This window comes from Mirounga leonina, unplaced genomic scaffold (assembly GCF_011800145.1).
Source record: "Mirounga leonina isolate KUSES-001 unplaced genomic scaffold, KU_Mleo_1.0 Mir_204, whole genome shotgun sequence".
Taxonomy (NCBI): domain Eukaryota; kingdom Metazoa; phylum Chordata; class Mammalia; order Carnivora; family Phocidae; genus Mirounga; species Mirounga leonina.
This window is the reverse complement of record NW_023270513.1, coordinates 4,576,456-4,598,508: the sequence shown is the minus strand read 5'-3', so window position 1 is coordinate 4,598,508 and position 22,053 is coordinate 4,576,456. Positions and strand designations below refer to the sequence as shown.

General features: G+C 38.9%; 1 protein-coding gene and 1 pseudogene across 1 annotated transcript in view; one reads left to right on the top strand and one right to left on the bottom strand.

The window, feature by feature from the left end:
• CHIC1 (cysteine rich hydrophobic domain 1) overlaps positions 1-22,053 on the bottom strand; it is a 70,687-nt gene that overhangs the window by 21,883 nt on the left and 26,751 nt on the right. Inside the window, exon 3 of the mRNA XM_035028769.1 lies at positions 20,199-20,354. Within this exon, the coding sequence (XP_034884660.1) occupies positions 20,199-20,354 (156 nt within the window). The remainder of the gene's footprint in view (positions 1-20,198; positions 20,355-22,053) is intronic.
• LOC118025880 lies at positions 18,396-18,665 on the top strand (annotated as a pseudogene).

Below are 22,053 nucleotides of genomic sequence, written 5' to 3'. Positions count from 1 at the left end.
ACATAGAATGTTTGTAGCAGCCTAATTTATAATTGCCAAACCTTGAATGCAATGAAGACATCCTTCACTAGGTGGATGGGTAAACAAACTGTAGTACATCCAAACAACAGAATATTATTCAGTAGGGGCACCTGGGTGGCTCAGTTGGTTAAGTGGCCAACTCTTGATTTTGGCTCAGGTCATGATCTCAGGGTCCTGGGATGGAGCCCTGTGTTGGGCCCCATGCTCAGTGGGGAGTCTGCTTGAGGATTCTCTCTCCCCCTCTGCCCCTCCCCCCACTCATGCCTGCTTCTCTCTCTCAAACAAATAAGTCTTTAAAAAAGAATATTATTCAGCAAAAAAAGGACCTATCAAGCCACAAAAAGACATGGAGAAACTTTAAATGCATTTGGCAAGTGAAAGAAGCCAATCTGAAAAGACTACATCTTATATGATTTAAACTATATGACATTCTGGAAAAGGCAAAACTATGGAGACAGTTAAAAGTTCAGTGATTTTTGAGACTCAGAACAAGATGGCAGAGGAGTAGGAGACCTGGATTTCGTCTCCTCTCAGGAATTCAGCTGGATAGGGATCAAACCAATCTGAACACCTACGAACTCAACAGGAGATCAAAGAAAAGAATAGCAGCAACTCTCTGAACAGAAAAGCGACCACTTTCTGGAAGGTAGGACGTGCGGAGAAGTGAATCCGAGGCGATATTCAGGAGGATAGACGGCGGGGAAGGGGGCCTCCGTCGGCCACTTCTGGCAAGTGATAGAGCCACGGAGCACAAAATCGGAACTTTTAGAAGTCTGCTCCTCTGAGGGACATCACTCCGGTGGCTAAGCAGGGGGTGGAACCCTCGTGGGACAGTGTGGTCTCAGGACCCTCGGGGTCACAGAAAGACCGGGGGTGCCTGAATGCAGCAGAGCACCCAGGTACCAGGGCGGGGAAGCCGGCTGCAGAGACAGAGCCCAGGAGCGGGCTCTCAGCTCGGGGTTGCCATAAACTGTGATCCGGGACACAGTCGGGGCCCTGCTCCTCCAGCAGGGACCCAACAAGCAGCAGATTCGGGGAGACTCACCTTCCTCCTGCGGGAGGAGAGGTGCGGGAGCACACCGCAGGATTCTGCTGGGTTTGGAGACTCCACCTGGGGTCGGGTGCCAGAGATAGAAACGCGCGGTCACAAGCCGGGTGACCACGGAGTGTGGCCGGAGACCGGGGAAATGGGAGTGACTGGCAGCTTTTCTCTGGGGGCTCACTGAGGAGCGGGGCCCGAGTTCTCGGCTCCTCCGAGGCAGAGATTGGGAGGCCGCCATTTTCACTCTCCACCTCCAAAGCTGTACGGAAAGCTTGAAGGGAACAAAAGCTCCGGAGAGCAAACCCGAGCAGATTACTTAGTCCGGACCGGGCAAGGGCGGGGCAATTCCGCCTCCGGCAAAGACATTTGGAAACCACGGCAACAGGCCCCTCCCCAGAAGATCAGCGAGAACAGCCAGCCAAGACCAAGTTTACCAATCAATGAGAACGGCAGAACTCCAGAGCTAGGGGAATACTGCACATAGAATCCATGGCTTTTTTACCATGATTCTTTAGTCTTTCAAAGTTAATTTTTTATAACTGTCTTTTTTCTTTTTTGAATTTTTCGTTTTCCCTTTTTCAACCAACATCTTATCAGTCCCTTTTTTAAAAAAAAATTTTTTTATTTTTCATTTTTATTTCTCATTTTTAGAGTCATATTCTATCCCTTCATAGTAGTTACCTGTATTTTTGGCATATATATAAAGTTGTTCTCTCTTTAAAATTTTGAGATCGTTTCTTCTAACAGATCAAAATATACCCTAAATATCTATTGTATGGTTTTTTTTCTACTCCCCTGCCTGATCACATTCTCTCCCTTTCTTTTTCTTTTTTTTTAAATCCTCTTCTTTCTTTTTTCAAACAACTTCTTATCAATTCCTTTTATAAAATTTTTTATAATTTTCATCTTTACAGTCATATTCCATCCCTTCATCATATCAACCCTTATTTTTGTACATATATAAGTTTTTCTTTCTTTAAAATTTTGGGAGGCACTTTCTTCTAACAGACCAAATACACTCAAAATCTAGTGTGTGGCACTGATCTATATACCACCCTGATCATATTTGATCACATTCTGTTTTTTTTTTGTTTTGTTCTGTTTTTGTTTGTTTTTATCTTTATCTTTTCTTTTCCTCTTTTCTATTCTTTTTTTCTTTTTCTTTCTTCTCTCTTTCCCTTTCTTTTCCCACTGCTTCAGGTCTTTTCTGATTTGTTTAGAGTATATTTTCTGGGAACATTGTTACCCTGTTAGCATTTTGTTCTCTCATTAATCTATTCTCCTCTGGGCAAAATGACAAGATGGAAAAAATCACCTCAACAAAAAGAACAAGAGGTAGTACCGACTGCCAGGAACCTACTCAATATGGACATTAGTACGATGTCAGATCTAGAGTACAGAATCATCACTTTAAAGATACAAGCTGGGCTTGAAAAAAGCATGGAAGTTATTAGAGAAACCCTTTCTGGAGAACTAAAAGAACTAAAATCTAAAGTCGAAATCAAAAAGTCTATTAATGAGGTGCAATCAAATATGGGGGTGCTAACTGCTAGGATAAATGAGGCAGAAGAGAGAATCAGTGATATAGAAGACCAAATGATGGAAAATAAAGAAGCTGAGAAAAAGAGAGATAAACAACTACTGGATCACGAGGGCAGAATTCGAGAGATAAGCGATACCATAAGACAAAACAACATTAGAATAATTGGGATCCCAGAAGAAGAAGAAAGAGAGAGAGGGGCAGAAGGTATAATGGAGCAAATTATAGCAGAGAACTTCCCTAATTTGGGGAAGGAAACAGGCATCAAAATCCAGGAAGCACAGAGAACCCCCCTCAAAATCAAAAAAATAAGTCAACACCCCGACACCTAATAGTAAAACTTATGAGTCTCAGAGACAAAGAGAAAATCCTGAAAGCAGCTCGGGAGAAGAGATATGTAACCTACAATGGTAGAAACATTAGATTGGCAACAGACCTATCCACAGAGACCTGGCAGGCCAGAAAGGACTGGCAGAATATATTCAGAGCACTAAATGAGAAAAATATGCAGCCAAGAATACTCTATCCAGCTAGGCTGTCATTGAAAATTGAAGGAGAGATAAAAAGCTTCCAGGACAAACAAAAACTAAAGGAATTTGCAAACACGAAACCAGCCCTACAAGAAATATTGAAAGGGGTCCTCTAAGCAAAGAGAGAGCCTAAAAGCAACATAGACCAGAAAGGAACACAGACAGTATACAGTAAGAGTCACCTTACAGGCAATACAATGGCACTAAATTCCTATCTTTCAATAGTTACCCTGAATGTAAATGGGCTAAATGCCCCAATCAAAAGACACAGGCTATCAGATTGGATTAAAAAACAAGACCCATCGATATGCTGTCTGCAAGAGACTCATTTTAGACCCAAAGACACCTCCAGATTGAAAGTGAGGGGGTGGAAAACCATTTACCATGCTAATGGACACCAAAAGAAAGCTGGGGTGGCAATCCTTATATCAGACACATTAGATTTTAAACCAAAGACTGTAATAAGAGATGAGGAAGGACACTATATCATACTTAAGGGGTCTATCCAACAAGAAGATCTAACAACTGTAAATATCTATGCCCCTAACATGGGAGCAGCCAATTATATACGGCAATTAATAACAAAAGCAAAGAAACACATTGACAACAATACAATAATAGTGGGGGACTTTAACACCCCCACTCACTGAAATGGACAGATCGTCTAAGCAAAAGATCAACAAGGAAATAAAGACGTTAAATGACACACTGGACCACATGGACTTCACAGACATATTCAGAACATTCCATCCCAAAGCAACAGAACACACATTCTTCTCTAGTGCCCATGGAACATTCTCCAGAATAGATCACATCCTAGGTCATAAATCAGGTCTCAACCGGTACCAAAAGATTGGGATCATTCCCTGCCTATTTTCAGACCACAATGCTTTGAAACTAGAATTCAATCACAAGAGGAAAGTCGGAAAGAACTCAAATACATGGAGGCTAAAGAGCATCCTACTAAGGAATGAATGGGTCAACCAGGAAATTAAAGAAGAATTTAAAAAATTCATGGAAACCAATGAAAATGAAAACACAACTATTCAAAATCTTTGGGATGCAGCAAAGGCAGTCCTAAGAGGAAAGTATATAGCAATACAAGCCTTTCTCAAGAAACAAGAAAGGTCCCAAGTACACAACCTAACCCTACACCTAAAGCAGCTGGAGAAAGAACAGCAAATAAAACCCAAACCCAGCAGGAGAAGAGAAATAATAAAGATCAGAGCAGAAATCAATGAAATAGAAACTAAAAGAACAGTAGAACAGATCAACAAAACTAGGAGCTGGTTCTTTGAAAAAATTAACAAGGTTGATAAACCCCTGGCCAGACTTATCAAAAAGAAAAGAGAAATGACCCAAATCAACAAAATCATGAATGAAAGAGGAGAGATCACAACCAACACCAAAGAAATACAAACAATTATAAGAACATATGAGCAACTCTATGCTAGCAAATTCGATAACCTGGAAGAAATGGATGCATTCCTAGAGATGTATCAACTACCAAAACTGAACCAGGAAGAAATAGAAAACCTGAACAGACCTATAACCACTACGGAAATTGAAGCAGTCATCAAAAATCTCCCAAAAAACAAAAGCCCAGGGCCAGATGGCTTCCCAGGGAAATTCTACCAAACATTTCAAGAAGAATTAATACCTATTCTTCTGAAACTGTTCCAAAAAATAGAAATGGAAGGAAAACTTCCAAACTCATTTTATGAGGCCAGCATTACCTTGATCCCAAAACCAGACAAAGACCCCATCAAAAAGGAGAACTACAGACCAATATCCCTGATGAACATGGATGCAAAAATTCTCACCAAAATACTAGCCAATAGGATCCAACAGTACATTAAAAAGATTATTCACCACGACCAAGTGGGATTTATCCCTGGGCTGCAAGGTTGGTTCAACATTCACAAATCAATCAATGTGATACAATACATTAACAAAAGAAAGAACAAGAATCATATGATCCTCTCAATACATACAGAAAAAGCATTTGACAAAGTACAGCATCCTTTCTTGATCAAAACTCTTCAGAGTATAGGCATAGAGGGTACATACCTCAATATCATAAAAGCCATCTATGAAAAACCTACAGCGAATATCATTCTCAATGGGGAAAAACTGAGAGCTTTCCCCCTAAGGTCAGGAACGCGGCAGGGATGCCCACTATCACCACTGCTATTCAACATAGTATTGGAAGTCTTAGCCACAGCAATCAGACAACAAAAAGAAATCAAAGGCATCCAAATCAGCAAAGAAGAAGTCAAACTCTCACTCTTTGCAGATGATATGATACTTTATGTGGAAAACCCCAAAGACTCCACCCCAAAACTGCTAGAACTCATACAGGAATTTAGTAAAGTGGGAGGATATAAAATCAATGCACAGAAGTCAGTGGCATTCCTATACACCAACAACAAGACAGAAGAAAGAGAAATTAAGGAATCAATCCCATTTACAATTGCACCCAAAACCATAATATACCTAGGCATAAATCTAACCAAAGAGACAAAGGATCTTTACTCAGAAAACTATAAAATACTCATGAAAGAAATTGAGGAAGACACAAAGAAATGGAAAAATGTTCCATGCTCATGGATTGCAAGAACAAATATTGTGAAGATGTCAATGCTACCTAGAGCAATCTACACATTCAGTGCAATCCCCATCAAAATACCATCCACTTTTTTCAAAGAAATGGAACAAATCATCCTAAAATTTGTATGGAACCAGAAAAGACCCCGCATAGCCAGAGGAATGTTGAAAAAGAAAAGCAAAGCTGGCGGCATCACAATTCCGGACTTTCAGCTCTATTACAAAGCTGTCATCATGAAGACAGTATGGTACTGGCACAAAAACAGACACATAGATCAATGGAACAGAATAGAGAGCCCAGAAATGGACCCTCAACTCTATGGTCAACTAATCTTTGACAAAGCAGGAAAGAATGTCCAATGGGAAAAAGACAGTCTCTTCAACAAATGGTGTTGGGAAAATTGGACAGCCACATGCAGAAGAATGAAACTGGACCATTTCCTTACACCACACACAAAAATAGACTCCAAATGGTTGAAAGACCTCAATGTGAGACAGGAGTCCATCAAAATCCTAAAGGAGAACACAGGCAGCAACCTCTTCGACTTCAGCCGCAGCAACTTCTTCCTAGAAACATCGCCAAAGGCAAGGGAAGCAAGGGCAAAAATGAACTATTGGGACTTCATCAAGATAAAAAGCTTTTGCAAAGCAAAGGAAACAGTCAAAACCAAAAGACAAGCGACAGAATGGGAGAAGATATTTGCAAATGACATATCAGATAAAGGGCTAGTATCCAAAATCTATAAAGAACTTATCAAACTCAACACCCAAAGAACAAAGAATCGAATCAAGAAATGGGCAGAAGACACGAACAGACATTTTGCCAAAGAAGACATCCAAATGGCCAACAGACACATGAAAAAGAGCTCAATATCGCTCGGCATCAGGGAAATCCAAATCAAAACCTCAATGAAATACCACCTCACACCAGTCAGAATGGCTAAAATTAACAAGTCAGGAAATGACAGATGTTGGCGGGGATGTGGAGAAAGGGGAACCCTCCTACACTGTTGGTGGGAATGCACGCTGGTGCAGCCACTCTGGAAAACAGTATGGAGGTTCCTCAAAAAGTTGAAAATAGAGCTACCATATGATCCAGCAATTGCACTACTGGGTATTTACCCCAAAGATACAAAAGTAGGGATCCGAAAGGGTACGTGCACCCCGATGTTTATAGCAGCAATGTCCACAATAGGCAAACTGTGGAAAGAGCAAAGATGTCCATCGACAGATGACTGGATAAAGAAGATGTGGTATATATATACAATGGAATATTATGCAGCCATCAAAAGGAATGAGATCTTGCCATTTGCAATGTCGTGGATGGAACTGGAGGGTATTATGCTGAGCGAAATAAGTCAAACAGAGAAAGACATGTATCATATGACCTCACTGATATGAGGAATTCTTAATCTCAGTAAACAAACTGAGGGTTGCTGGGGTCGGGGGTGGGGTGGGAGGGATCGGGTGACTGGGTGATAGACACTGGGGTGGGTATGTGCTCTAGTAAGCGCTGTGAATTGTGCAAGAGTGTTGAATCTCAGATCTGTACCTCTGAAACAAATAATGCAATATATGTTAAGAAAAAAGAAGAAGAAGAAGAAGATAGCAGGAGGGGAAGAATGAAGGGGGGGAAATTGGAGGGGTAGACGAACCATGAGAGATGATGGACTCTGAAAAACAAACTGAGGGTTCTAGAGGGGAGGGGGGTGGGAGGATGGGTTAGCCTGGTGATGGGTATTGAGTAGGGCACGTTCTGCATGGAGCACTGGGTGTTATGCACAAAGAATGAATCATGAACACTACATCTAAAACTAATGATGTAATGTATGGGGATTAACATAACAATAAAAAAATAATAAAAATATCAAACACTTGGGCGCCTGGGTGGCTCAGTTGATTAAGCGACTGCCTTCAGCTCAGGTCATGATCCTGGAGTCCCAGGATCGAGTCCTGCATCGGGTTCCCTGCTCGGCAGGGAGTCTGCTTCTCCCTCTGACCCTCCCCCCTCTCATGCTCTCTCTCTCTCTCTCATTCTCTCTCTCAAAAAAATAAATAAAATCTTTAAAAAAAAATATCAAACACTAAGAAAGAAAAAGTTCAGTGATTCTCAAAAAACAAATAATCAAGTCAAAAAATGGGCAGAAGACATGAATAGATACTTCTCCAAAGAAGACATACAAATGGCTAACAGACACATGAAAAAATGTTCATCATCATAAGCCATCAGGGAAATTCAAATCAAAACCTCATTGAGGTGAGATACCACCTTACACCAGTTAGAATGGCAAAAATTGACAAGGCAAGAAACAACAAATGTTGGAGAGGTTGTGGAGAAAGGTGAACCCTCTTACACTGTTGGTGGGAATGCAAGTTCGTACAGCCACTTTGGAAAACAGTGTGGAGGTGCCCCCCAAAATTAAAAATAGAGCTACGCTATGACCCAGCAATTGCACTACTGGGTATTTATCCCAAAGACACAGATGTAGTGAAAAGAAGGGCCATATGCACCCCAATGTTCATAGCAGCAATGTCCACAATAGCCAAAGTGTGGAAAGAGCCGAGATGCTCTTCAACAGACAAATGGATAAAGAAGATGTGGTCCACATATACAGTGGAATATTACTCAGCCATCAGAATGGATGAATACCCAACTTTTACATCAACATGGATGGGACTGGAGGAGATTACGCTAAGTGAAATAAGTCAGGCAGAGAAAGTCAATTATCATATGGTTTCACTTATTTGTGGAACATAAGGAATAGCATGGAGGACATTAGGAGAAGGATGGGAAAAATGAAGGGCGGTGGAAATTGGAGGGAGAGATGAACCAAGAGAGACTATGGACTCTGAGAAACAAACTGAGGGTTTTAGAGGGGAGGGGGTTGGGGGGATGGGTTCGCCCGGTGATGGGTATTAAGGAGGGTACATATTGCATGGAGCACTGGGTGCTATACGAAAACAATGGATCATGGAACTCAACATCAAAAACTAATGATGTACTGTATGGTAACTAACATAACATAATAAAATAAAATTTAAAGGAAGTTCAGTGATTGCTTGGGATTTTGGGGTGGGAGGGAGAATGAATACGTGTAGCATGGTGGATTTTTCAAGCAGTGAAATTATTATTCCATGATACTGTAATGATGGATACATGTCATTATACATTTGTCAAAATCCATAGAATGTACAACACAGAGTGAACTCTAATGTAAATCAAGGACTTTAGTTAATAATAATGTGTCAGTATTGGCCTCATCAGTTTTAACAACTATACTTCAATAGTACAAGATGTTAATAATAGGGGAAATTGAGAGTTGGGTGAGGAGGGTATACGGGAACTCTGGACCTTTTTCTCATTTTTTCCCCATAAACCTAAAATTGCTCAAAAATAGTATGTTAATTAATTTTATACATTAAAAAGTGGAGATGAAATGAGGATATTCATAGATAAAAACTGTCAGCAACTGTTGCCTGCAGACCTACTGTACGAAATTCTTCAGGCTGAAATCAAGGGACACCAGATATTAATTTGAGTCCACATACAGAAAAAGGAAAATTCTGGGGCACCTGGGTGGCTCAGTAGGTTATGCATCTGACTTCTGGCTCAGGTCATGATCTCAGGATCCTGGGATTGAGCCCCGTGTTGGGCCCTGGGCTCAGCTCAGAATCTGCTTGTCTCTCTTCCTCTGCCCCTCCTCCTGCTCACGCTCTCTCTGCCTCTCTCTCAAATAAATAAATAAATAAATAAATAAATAAATAAATAAATAAATAAGTATATTTTTAAAAGAAAGAAAAAGGAAAATTCTAAGAAGCTCAAAAGAATTCCGACTAGGATAAACTCAGAGAGATACATTCTGAGAGAAACTATAATCAAACCTGAAAGCCAAAAACAAGGAGAGAAATCTTGAAAGCAGCAAAAGAGGAGTGACTTGTTATATTCAAGGGATCCTCACTAAGATTAACTGCTGTTTTCACATCAGAAACCATGAGGTTCAGAAGCAGTGGAATGGCGTATTTCAAGTGCTAAAAGAAAAACTGTCATCCGAGAATTCTAGATTTCACAAAACTATCCTTCAAAAAAAAAGGGAGGGGTGCCTGGGTGGCTCAGTCGTTAAGTGTCTGCCTTCGGCTCAGGTCATGATCCCAGGGTCCTGGGATCAAGTCCCGCGTAGGGCTCCCTGCTCTGTGGGAAGCCTGCTTCTCCCTCCCCCACTCCCCCTGCTTGTGTTCCCTCTCTCTCTGTCAAATAAAAAAATAAAAACTTCTAAAAAAGGAGAAATTAAGACATTCTCAGATAAATAAGCACTAAGGGAGTTCATTCCTATGAGAATTATCTGTAAGAAATGCTAAAGAGAGTCCTTCAGGCTGAAATAAAAGAACATTAGACAATAACTCAAGCCATATGAGGACATAATGCCAGTAAAAGTAACTCAATAAACAAATGTAAAAGACAATATTGTTCTGTTTTTATTTTGGAACTCCTCTTTTCTTCCTACGTGATTTAAAAAATGCATAAAATAATAATTATAAATCTATGCCAATGACATAAATATATAAGATATAATTTGTGATAACATATAAGGGGAAGTATGGATATGTACAGGAGCAGAGTTTGTGTATTATCAAAGCTAAGGTGATATTAATTCAAACTAGTGTGTTATAAGTTTACGATGTTAATTACAATCCCCAAGAAACAACTAAGAAAATAACTAAGAAATATACTCAAAAAAAGGACATGAGAAGGTACATGGTACATTACAAAAATTAGTTAAATGTAAAATAAGGAAGCAATGGAGTAATTGAGTTAAAAAATATATGACATATAGAAAACAAATAGCAAAATGGCAGAAGTCCTTCCTTATCTGTTACAGACTGAATTACTTTCCCCCAATTCATTATATTGAAGTCACAACTGCCAGTACCTCAGAATGTGACCATATTTGGATATCGGGTTTTTAAAGAGGTAATTAAGTTAAAGTGAGGTAATTAGGGTGAGCTGTAATCCAATATGACTGATCACTTCTGGTAAGGATACAGACCTGTTTAGAGGGAAGACCAGGTAAAGACTCAGACAGAAAATGGCCATCTACAAGTCAAGGAGAGAAACTTCAGAGAAAAAATGAACTCTCCCAACATCTTGATCTCAGACTTATAGTCTCCAGAAGTGTGAGAAAATAAATTTGTTGTCTAAGCCACCTAGTCTGGGGTACTTTATTAAGGTAGTGCTAGGAAACTAATATGTTACCATTAATCACTTTAAATGTAAGTAGGCTGAACTCTCAATTCAAAGGCAGAGATTTGCAAAATTAATTTAAAAACAATCCACCTGGGGTGCCTGGGTGGCTCAGTTAGTTAAGTGTCCAACTCTTGATTTTAGCTCAGGTCTTGGTCTCAGGGTCATGAGTTCAAGCCCTGCACTGGGCTCCATGCTGGGCGTGGAGCCTACTTAAAAAACAACAAAACATAATCTATCTATATCCTGTCTACATAAGAATTCATTCAAGATTCAAAGACAGAAATAGTTTGAAAGTGAGAGGATGGAAAAAGCTATTCCGTGTAAATAGTAACAACAACAACAAAAAGAGCTGAGGTGGCTATAATGATATGAGACAAATAGATTTTAAGTAAAAAAATGTTACAATAGAAAGAGATGGACAGTATATATCTTTTTTTTTTTTAAAGATTTTATTTATTTATTTGACAGAGAGAGACACAGCGAAAGAGGGAACACAAGCAGAGGGAGTGGGAGAGGGAGAAGCAGGCTTCCCGCAGAGCGGGGAGCCCGATGTGGGTCTCGATCCCAGGACCCTGGGATCACGACCTGAGCCGAAGGCAGACACCTAACCATCTGAGCCCCCCAGGCGCCCTGGACAGTGTATATCTTAATATGCTCAGGATGCTATAACAAAATACAATAGACTCAGTTGCTTAAATAGCAGAAATCTATTTCTCACAGTTCTAACAGATGGGAAGTCTTAGATGAGACGGTTTGTGGAGTTCAGGTGAGAGCCCTCTTTCTTGGCTTCCTTGGCCCCTGGCTTGCAGATAGCTGCCTTACCGCTTGACCTCACATGGTAGTGAAAGAGCAAGCTCTGGTCTTTTCCTATAAAGGCACTAATTCCACCATGAGGACCCCACCCTCATGACTCCATCTACACCTAATTACCTCTCAAAGATCAAAATATCATCCACTGCCAAATATCATTCAATTAGTGGGGAGAGTTTCAACATATAAATTTTGGGGGCAAACAAACATTAATTCCATACCAGCATATTTGATAAAAACATAAACCAATCAATAAGAAATTACAATTATAAGCACAAACCTAACTAAACACACACCTACAAAATGTGTGAAGCAAAATGGACCAAACTGAAGAGAGAAATAGATAGTTCTACAATAATAGAGACTTCAATACCCCACATTCAATAATGAGTAGAACAACTACAAAGAAGATCAGTAAAGAAATATAGGGCTTGGACAACACTGTCAACCAACTATACCTAACATATATATGGAATACTCTGTCCCACAACAATATAATACAAATTCTTCTGAAGTGTACATGGAGAATTCTCCAGGATAGGCCACATGTTATGCCACTAAGCAAGTCTCAATAAATTTAAAAAGAGTTAAGTCCTACAAAGTATGAAACTAGAAATCATAAGGGAAGGAAAACAACATCATATTCATGTTGCAAGACTGAGAAAAGAGTCCCTTTCCTCTGAACATCCCTCTCAATTTAGCAAATATTACAGCAAAAAAGGGTAAAACTTATTTAAAAATGGTGGCATGAATAGGCCTGAAGGTTGACTTATAATATCACAGTTGTTTCAGTGGTAAATGTAAGAATGGGTAAATGAAAACCTTCATTTCGTATATCATGTAGCCATAGAATCCTATTAGAGCCAAGAGTGACTACGAGGAGCTCAGGGCACCCTCATTTGTATTTCTTTTCTTTTACCTAATTTGCTATAAAATATATTCATGAAGTATACTGGCTAAAAAAATGTTCATAAGGCAGACAGTTTACAAAGAAGTTCTTTTCTTGGAAACATTTTACAATCAGTTTACATTGCAACCTTGTGACATAGGGCAGTGTAACCACATTATTTCCATTTTATTTTGTGGGTAACACATATATGACTTTCATAAAGCTAGATACCCATTAGAGTTGGCTAGAGCAGGATGGCAAACAATAGCTCACAGGCAAAATCTGGCCTGCTGCCTGTTTTTGTAAATAAAATTTTACTGGAACACAGCAATGCTCACTCGTTTGCATATTGCTTGTGGCTCCTTTCATACTAAAACCAGAGAGCTGGGTAGTTGCAACAGAGACTTCTGGCCCACAAAGCCTGAAGTATTTACTACTTCATCCTTTAAGAGATATCTGTCTGCTAGAGAATTAAAACTCATTGGGCTGTTTATCATACCACTTATCCTAATGTTTCTTGTCCCAGCAATAGGAAATACAACCTAGAAAACATGATATAGTCAAGAGAATACAGTGTTACAAGAGACAGAAACCAAACAAAACAGAAAAAAAAAATTTTTCTGGATGTGTCATTTACTATGTGACACTGGGAAACTCACTTTATCTCTCTGGATCTGTTTCCACACCTGTAAAATAAGGGATTTGGACTACATGAATGCTAATCATCTTTCCAATTAAACTATTAGAGCTTATACAACTTAGTTTACAGATTAGGAAGCAGTAGTGAAGGCATAAAAGTTCTTAAATTATTGTATTTTATTTTTAAAAATTTCTCCATGTGGACAAAAAAGCAGGGAGGCACCTTAAATTTCCTTATCATCACACCACCTTAAAAGTAAGTAGTACTGAGGCACCTGGGTGGCTCAGTTGGTTAGGTGACATGATCCCAGGGGCCTGGGATCAAGCCCCTCATTGGGCTCCCTGCTCAGCTGGGAGCCTGCCTCTCCCTCTCCCTCTGCCATCCCCCCTACTTGTGCTCTCTGGCTTTCTCTCTCTGTCAAATAAATAAATAAAATCTTAAAAAAAGTAAGTAGTATTGTCCCAATTCTATCAGTGAGGAAACCTGAAGCTCCAGAAAGGGCAGTATCTTACACAAGGTTACCAACATGAGGTTAGTGTTTTGTCTAGTGTGTTAATAGCATAGCACGTACAAAATCAAGGGCCGTAAAAAGTGTACAGAGCAAAGCAGATAATGTAAATGCTGGGTGGTTCTGGGGTGAACCAGAGACCTCACGTCCTATTTAAAGGCAGAAGCCACCACTCAGCTAGGGCCAATTGCTGAAATATAGGCATGTGGGTCCAATATTGCCAGATGTTTAAATTTTAAGAGAGGCTGGCTATCTCAAATTTTATTTTAAATATTCCAATTTTTAAATGTTGGTAATTCATTCAAATGTTTAAAAAACAGAATGGTCTAGATTTGGCCCAGAGGATGACAATTTGAAAATTTGTATTAAAAAAACCTTTTTATTATTTTTAAAAGATTTTATTTATTTATTTGACAAAGAGAAAGAGAACACAAGCAGGGGGAGTGGCAGGCAGAGGGAGAGGGAGAAGCAGGCTCCCCATTGAGCAGGGAGCCTGATGTGGGGCTTGATCCCAGGACCCTGAGATCACGACCCAAGCCAAAGACAGATGCCTAACCGACTGGGCCCCCAGGCGCCCCTAAATAAACATTTTTAATTTGAGAGATTAGTGATCTAAGACTACAGATGGTCCCTGACCATTAATGGTTCTACTTATGATTTTTTCAACTTCTTGAAGGTATGAAAGCTATATGCATTCAGTAGAAACCGTACTTCCAATTTTGGATTATGATCTTTTCCTGGGCTAGTAATATGCAGTATAATACTCTCTTGTGATGCTGGACAGTGGCAACAAACCACAGCTCCCAGTCCTCTATGCCATCATGAGGGTAAACAACTGATACACTTACAACCATTCTGTACCCATGCAACCATTCTGTTTTTCACTTTCAGTATAGTATCCAATAAATTACATGAGCTGTTCGACCTTTATTATAAAATATGCTTTGTGCTAGATGATTTTGTCCAACTATAGGCTAATGTAAGTGCTGTGAACACATTTAAGGTAGTCTAGGTTAATCTATCATGTTTGGTAGGTTACATGTATTAAATGCATTTTCAATTTGTGATATTTCTTTTTATTTTCTTTTATTTTTTTTAAAGATTTTATTTATTTGAGAGAGAGAATGAAAGAGAGCACAAGAGCGGGGAGGGTCAGAGGGAGAAGCAGACTCCCCGCTGAGCAGGGAGCCTGATGCGGGACTTGATCCTGGGACTCCAGGATCATGACCTGAGCCGAAGGCAGTCGTTCAACCAACTGAGCCACCCAGGCGCCCTCTTTTATTTTTTAAAGATTTTATTTGAGAGAGAGAGCACACGCATGCGTGTGTGCACGAGAGGGACAGAGAGAGGGGGAGAAGCAGACTCCCTGCTGAGCAGAGAGCCCCACGTAGGGCTTGATCCCAGGGTCCTGGGATCATGACCTGAGCCAAAGGCAGACGCTTAACTGACTAAGCCACCCAGGCGCCCCCCAGCTCATGATATTTTCAATTTACAATGGATTTATCTGGATGTAATCCCATCATAAGTGCAGGAAGATCTGTATACTAATACCTCAACTTCATTTTTTTAAAAAAATTATTTATTTATTTAAAGATTTTATTCATTTATTTGAGAGAAAGCGAAAGCAAGAGAGATCGCAGAGGGAGAGGGAGAAGCAGACTCGCTGCTGAGCTGAAAGCCCGATGTGGGGCTTAATCCCGGGACCCTGAGATCATGACCTGAGCCAAAGGCAGATGCTTAACTGACTGAGCCACCCAGGTGCCCTGATACCTCAACTTCAATGTGAATAATTAACTAACCAAAGTAATGGGGGCAAGGGTGAAATCATAGCATCAGTATTAATATCATATTCTATTAGAAGTTTGCATAGTAAAGTCACATGATTGAAAAAACTGCTTCTATTTCAGGCCATGTGGTGAAAGTATCGACAAACAGACAGAGTAAACAGGTCATCAGTAAAAACGATAGATCCCAGATAATATTAAAACCTAAAATTCTGTTCTTAAGTAATTAAAATTGGCTGAATTTGTGTGATTGAAAATCTAAATCATAATTAATTCACACTGAGTCTTTAAAAACAATGGGAATGGATAGGAGTTATTGATTTGTAATTGTTAAAAATGACAACTAGAGAAATTTATGCTGTCAATTTTTTTTTTTAAAGATTTTATTTATTTATTTGACAGAGAGAGACACAGCGAGAGAGGGAACACAAGCAGGGGAAGGGGGAGAGGGAGAAGTAGGCTCCCCGCAGAGCAGGGAGCCCGATGTGGGACTCGATCCCGGGACTCCAGGATCATGACCTGAGCCGAAGGCAGTCGCTTAACCGACTGAGCCACCCAGGCGCCCTGCTGTCAATTTTTTTAACTTACAGAAAACCATCTGAAAATATTGTACATGCTTTGATAAATAATAAACTAAGCTTTACTTAAAATTAAGCTTTGACCTACTGGTAGTTACCAAGGGAATCAAAAAAATGTTTAACTTTTTCATTCAAAAAGTCATACAGATGGCAGTGTTTCATTATTTTCCTTTTGAAGTACACATTAAGAAAGGCAGGAGAAAGATGGAGACGGAAAATGAATGACTATTTCTTGGGAATATTTTTGGCCTTTATCAAACAACTGTACCATTTATTATAGCTGCACAAGGTGCTATGATTCTAAAGACAGTTTAGTAGGCTAATTATTATTTAAAAGTTTAAATGAAACCATCAGTGTGGTACCGGGTGGCTTCAGTCTTTCCACTGGGAAAAAAAAAACATTCCAAAGACTAAAAGTTTTAAAGATGAGATTAAGATAGTAGTCTTAAATCCATGATGTAACTAGTAATGTCTTGTTATAATAATGTTATTTCAACATGTTCAAAACTAAGGATTTCTTGCCAACTATGTAGGTTACTCTCACTTTTGCTTTTCTCCAGAGCAGAAGAAACTCTTCCATATAGTTGTAGCTTAGAAATACTTTATTTTTTTAAAGATTCTATTCATTTATTTGAGCCAGAGAGCCAGAGAGAGGGCATGAGCAGAAGAGAGGGGCAGAGGCAAAAGCAGACTCCCCAATAAGCAGGGAGCCCAACATGGGGCTCGATCCCAGGACCCTGGGACCATCACCTGAGCCAAAGGCATATGCCTAACCAACTGAACCATCCAGGCACCCTGCTTAGAAATACCTTAAATTACAGATTTGGGTTTTGAGAAAAGAATTAAGTAGCCTAGTTACATTTATATTTACTCCAGTACTCCATTTATATTTCACTTATTTAAAATGATGGGAACTGAAAACCAAAGACCCCACCTAAAAGGAGAATCACAGACCAATATCCCTGATGAACATGGATGCAAAAATTCTCACCAAGATACTAGCTAATAGGATCCAATAGTACATTAAAAGGATTATTCACCACAACTAAGTGGGATTTATTCCTGGGCTGCCAGGGTGGTTCAACATCTGCAAATCAACCAATGTGATACACCACATTAATAAAAGAAAGGACAAGAACCATATGATCCTCTCAACAGATGCAGAAAAAGCATTTGACAAAGTACAGCATCCTTTCTTGATAAAAACTCTTAGCAGTGTAGGGGTAGAAGGAACATACCTCAAGATCATCAAAGCTATATAGAAGGACCCACAGCTAATATCATCCTCAATGGGGAAAAACTGAGAGCTTTTTCCCTAAGGCCAGGAACATGACAGGGATGTCCACTCTCACCACTGTTGTTCGACATAGTACTAGAAGTCCTAGCCTCAGCAATCAGACAATAAAAAGAAATAAAAGAATAAAAGGCATCCAAATCGGCAAAGAAGTCAAACTCTCACTCTTAGCAGACAACATGATCCTCTATGTAGAAAACCCAAAGACTCCACTCAAAAATTGCTAGAACTCATACAGGAATTCAGAAAAGTTGCAGAATATAAAATCAATGCACAGAAGTCAATTGCATTTCTATATACTAACAATGAGGCAGAAGAAAGAGAAATCAAGGAATTGATCCCATTTACAATTGCACCAAAAACCATAAGATACCTAGGAATAGGTATTCCTAACCAAAGAGGTAAAGGATCTGTACTCTGAAAATTATAGAACACTTATGAAAGAAACTGAGGGAGACACAAGAAATGGAAAAACTTTCCATGCTCATGGATTGGAAGAACAAATATTGTTAAAATGTCTATGCTAACCAGAGCAATCTGCACATTCAAAGCAACCCCTACCAAAACACCATCAGCCTTTTTCATGGAGCTGGAACAAATAATCCTAAACTTTGTATGGAACCAGAAAAGACCCTGAATAGCCAGAGGAATGTTGAAAAAGAAAAGTAAAGCTGGTGGCATCACAATTCCGGACTTCAAGCTCTATTACAAAGCGGTAATCATCAAGACAGTATGGTACTGGCACAAAAACAGACACATAGATCAATGGAACAGGATAGAGAACCCAGAAATGGACCCTCAACACCATCGTCAACTAATCTTTGACAAAGCAAGAAAGAATATCCAATGGAGGAAAGCAGATGGAGTGCTGGGTCTGGCACAGGTCTGACAAAATCAAAGCTGCAAGAGAATGGACAGTGAGGTACAGAGAGATGGAAGGATCTTGGACTTGACTGGTGATGCTTGGCAAGAAGACAAGCTGCCATATGAGGATGCTGCAATACCACTGAATGAGCTTCCTGAACCTGAACAGGACAACGGTGGCACCACAGAATTTGTTAAAGAACAATAAATGAAGTGGACCGACTTGGCCTTACAGTATCTCCATGAGAATATTCCCCCTATAAGGAAACTAACACCCGGCTCCTTCTTCATGGACAGATTTTTGAAAAATATATAGATACAAAATGTTAAAAAAAAAAAAAAAAAGAATATCCAATGGAAAAAAGACAGTCTCTTCAACAAATGGTGTTGGGAAAAATTGGACAGCCACATGCAGAAGAATGAAACTAGACCGCTTTCTTACACCTTACATAAAGACAAACTCAAAATGGATGAAAGACCTAAATGTGAGAGTGGAATCCATCAAAATTCTAGAGAAGAACACAGGCAGAAATCTCTTTGACCTTGGCCGCAGCAACTTCTTGCTAGACACGCCTCCAAAGGAAGGGAAACAAAAGCAAAAATGAACTTTTAGGACCTCATCAAAATAAAAAGCTTTGCACAGCAAAGGAAACAGTCAACAAAACTAAAAGACAACCTACAGAATGGGAGAAGATATTTGCAAATGTCTTATCAGATAAAGGGCTAGTAACCAAAATCTATAAAGAACTTATCAAACTCAACCACCAAAAACCAAATAATCCAGTCAAGAAATGGGCAGAAGACGTGAACATACAAATGGCCAACAGGCACATGAAAAGATGTTCAACATCACTCAGTATCAGGGAAATACAAATCAAAACGACAATGAGATACCACCTCACACCGGTCAGAATGGCTAAAATTAACAAGTCAGGAAACAACAGATGTTGACAAGGATGTGGAGAAAGGGGAACCCTCTTACACTGTTAGTGGGAACGCAAGCTGGTATAGCCACTATGGAAAACAGTATGGAGGTTCCTCAAGAAGTTAAAAATAGAGCTACCCTATAACCCAGCATGTGCACTACTAGATATCTTTCCAAAGGATACAAACATAGTGATTCGAAGGGGCACCTGCACCTGATGTTTATAGCAGCAATGTCCACAATAGCCAAAATATTGAAAGAGCCCAGATGTCTATCAACAGATGTATGGATAAAGATGTGGTATACATATACAATGGAATATTACTCAGTCATCAAAAAGAATGAAATCTTGCCATTTGCAATGATGTGGATGAAACTAGAGGATATCATGCTAAGCGAAATAAGTCAGTCACAGAAAGACAAATACTGTATGATTTCACTCATATGTAGAACTTAAGAAACAAAACAAATGAACATAGATGAAGAGAAGGAAAAATTAAATAAGATGGAAATTGAAAGTGAGGCAAACCGTAAGAGACGCTGAACTCTAGGAAACAAACTGAGGGTTGCTGGAGGGAGGGTGGGTGGGGGGAAGGGATAACTGGGTGATGGGCATGAAGGAGGGCACTTGATGAAATGAACACTGAGTGTTATATGCAACTGATGGATCACTAAATTCTTTCCCTGAAACTAATAAAAAAATAATAGTAAAAAAAATAAAATAAAATGATGGGAACTCATATTAAGTGACAAAGTGTTAATAAAGGCTGGACAAATCACTTTATCTCTCTGTCCCCAAGCTTGTCTCCAGAATGAGGCTAACACTGAAGAGAATTTTTAAAAATCATGTAACATACTTGGTACATATAAGTATTCAATAAATGTTAGTTAGCTCTATGGTTATACAATAAAATGGTTACTCACTCTTTTGTTGAGACAAATAACAGGCCACAGGCTGCAACCCAGGGTGCAACAGCAGCAGAGACAACCACATAGCAGCCATTTCACATTGACTGGGAGAGCCTTTTTCAAACATGCATTCACACGGCCAATGCTGGTCTTAAATTCTTCTGGGGCCACCTATAACAAGGGCGCAATCTTTATTTAACAGTTTGTGGGCAGCTTTTCACTACTTATCTCTAAACCTAAAGAAAATGTTTGTCTTTTACAAATACTTCAAGGAATTACACGTCTAAATAGATTGCCTCCTTTTATGTATTACATACTCTTGGATGACATTAGAAAGCAAAACAATATAATTTCATGTTTACAGAACTTATTCTGATGTTCAAAAATAATCTTCTGAAATTACCAGCATTAAAAGGACAACAAAATTGGTGGTAAAGAATACCTGTCAAGCAGTTTTTCTACCAAACATTCTCATTATTCAGGCAATATTATAGTCGCCAATCATTCTGACTAGTAAGACTAGAAGCATAGTGTAACAATAAAAACCTAAATACTATCAGAGGAAATGGAATTAAAATTAGGCTTTGGCAATATTCCTGGATTACTTTTAAATAGGCAACTCTCGACACTTTTCTCCCTGGCAAATTTGCGGTGAAACAATTTTAACACTTGCCATTGTTTGTAGGGAAAAGCTATACTAATAAGACAGCGAGGAGTAATTACATTTTAAAAAAAGGGTCTTAATATTCAGCATAAAATGGACTCAAAAAACTGCTGTAAATTTTGAAATTTGAAAGGTCCTTAAATATACAAATTTAATATTTTAATTACTACTTCCATTCCTGGAAGTGGCTGCTTGTGCCTCTTTGTAAACAACGACAAAGTCAGTTCAAAGGCACAATTAGATTTATACCGAAAACTCTTGCTTGAAGGCCATACAATTCAAAGGCATACTAAAAATCGTTTGCTTTTGGTGAAATCACATTTCTGGATCACTAAAATTATTCCTTTTCATTTAGAAAGCTGTCAGACTGCAAAATCTATGGGAAAAAAATTCCAGCATCTGGCTGTGAAAACAGAATTTATGAAAGTATTAGAAAAAATAAGCTGCTATAAAATAAAAACCCCATTAACATGTTCGGTATATAAAATATGGAGCTTTACAACTCTTCCATTAATATGTTTGGCACATAAAATATGGAGCTTTACAACTCTTCCAAGTAAAAACTGTACTAGAGGATTTCAATTTATTACATATCTTAGAATCAACACTACAAAACATATACCTATTAGCAGATGTTATAAAGATACATGACCAAAGAATTCAGCCCCATCATGAATAAAACATTACTTATACTAGCTTTATTAGAATTGTTCATGCCACCCAATAAAGTTAATTGCTTAACCCATAAATTTGATTTTCTTCCCAATATGTTAACCAACATATAGTTGTAAAATTGCAAGCTCAAAACTGTTTTTACATGGGTATGTAAACTAATCTATTCTCCAACTAAATTGTTGGCAATATGACCTAAAGACAATCACGGAGTAAAAAGAATTCCAATTAAATGACTAACTTCCTGGGGTAAATATGAAAATAAATTCAGAGAACCACGCCTTATAACTGAAAAACAGAAAATGCTAACAGGCTAAGCATATTAGACAATAAATGAAGATTTTGATTCTAGTTACTTATTAGCTATGAAAAATCATAGGCAAGTTCATTTAATTTTTCTGAGTTTCAGTTTCCCATGTATAAAATGAGAATAATAATCTTTGCCTTATATATCTCACAGAAAATGGAAATCGTATCTTAAAAAGAACCTCATTAATAACAAGAATGCTTTGAAAAAGGAAGCCAGTGAATCCT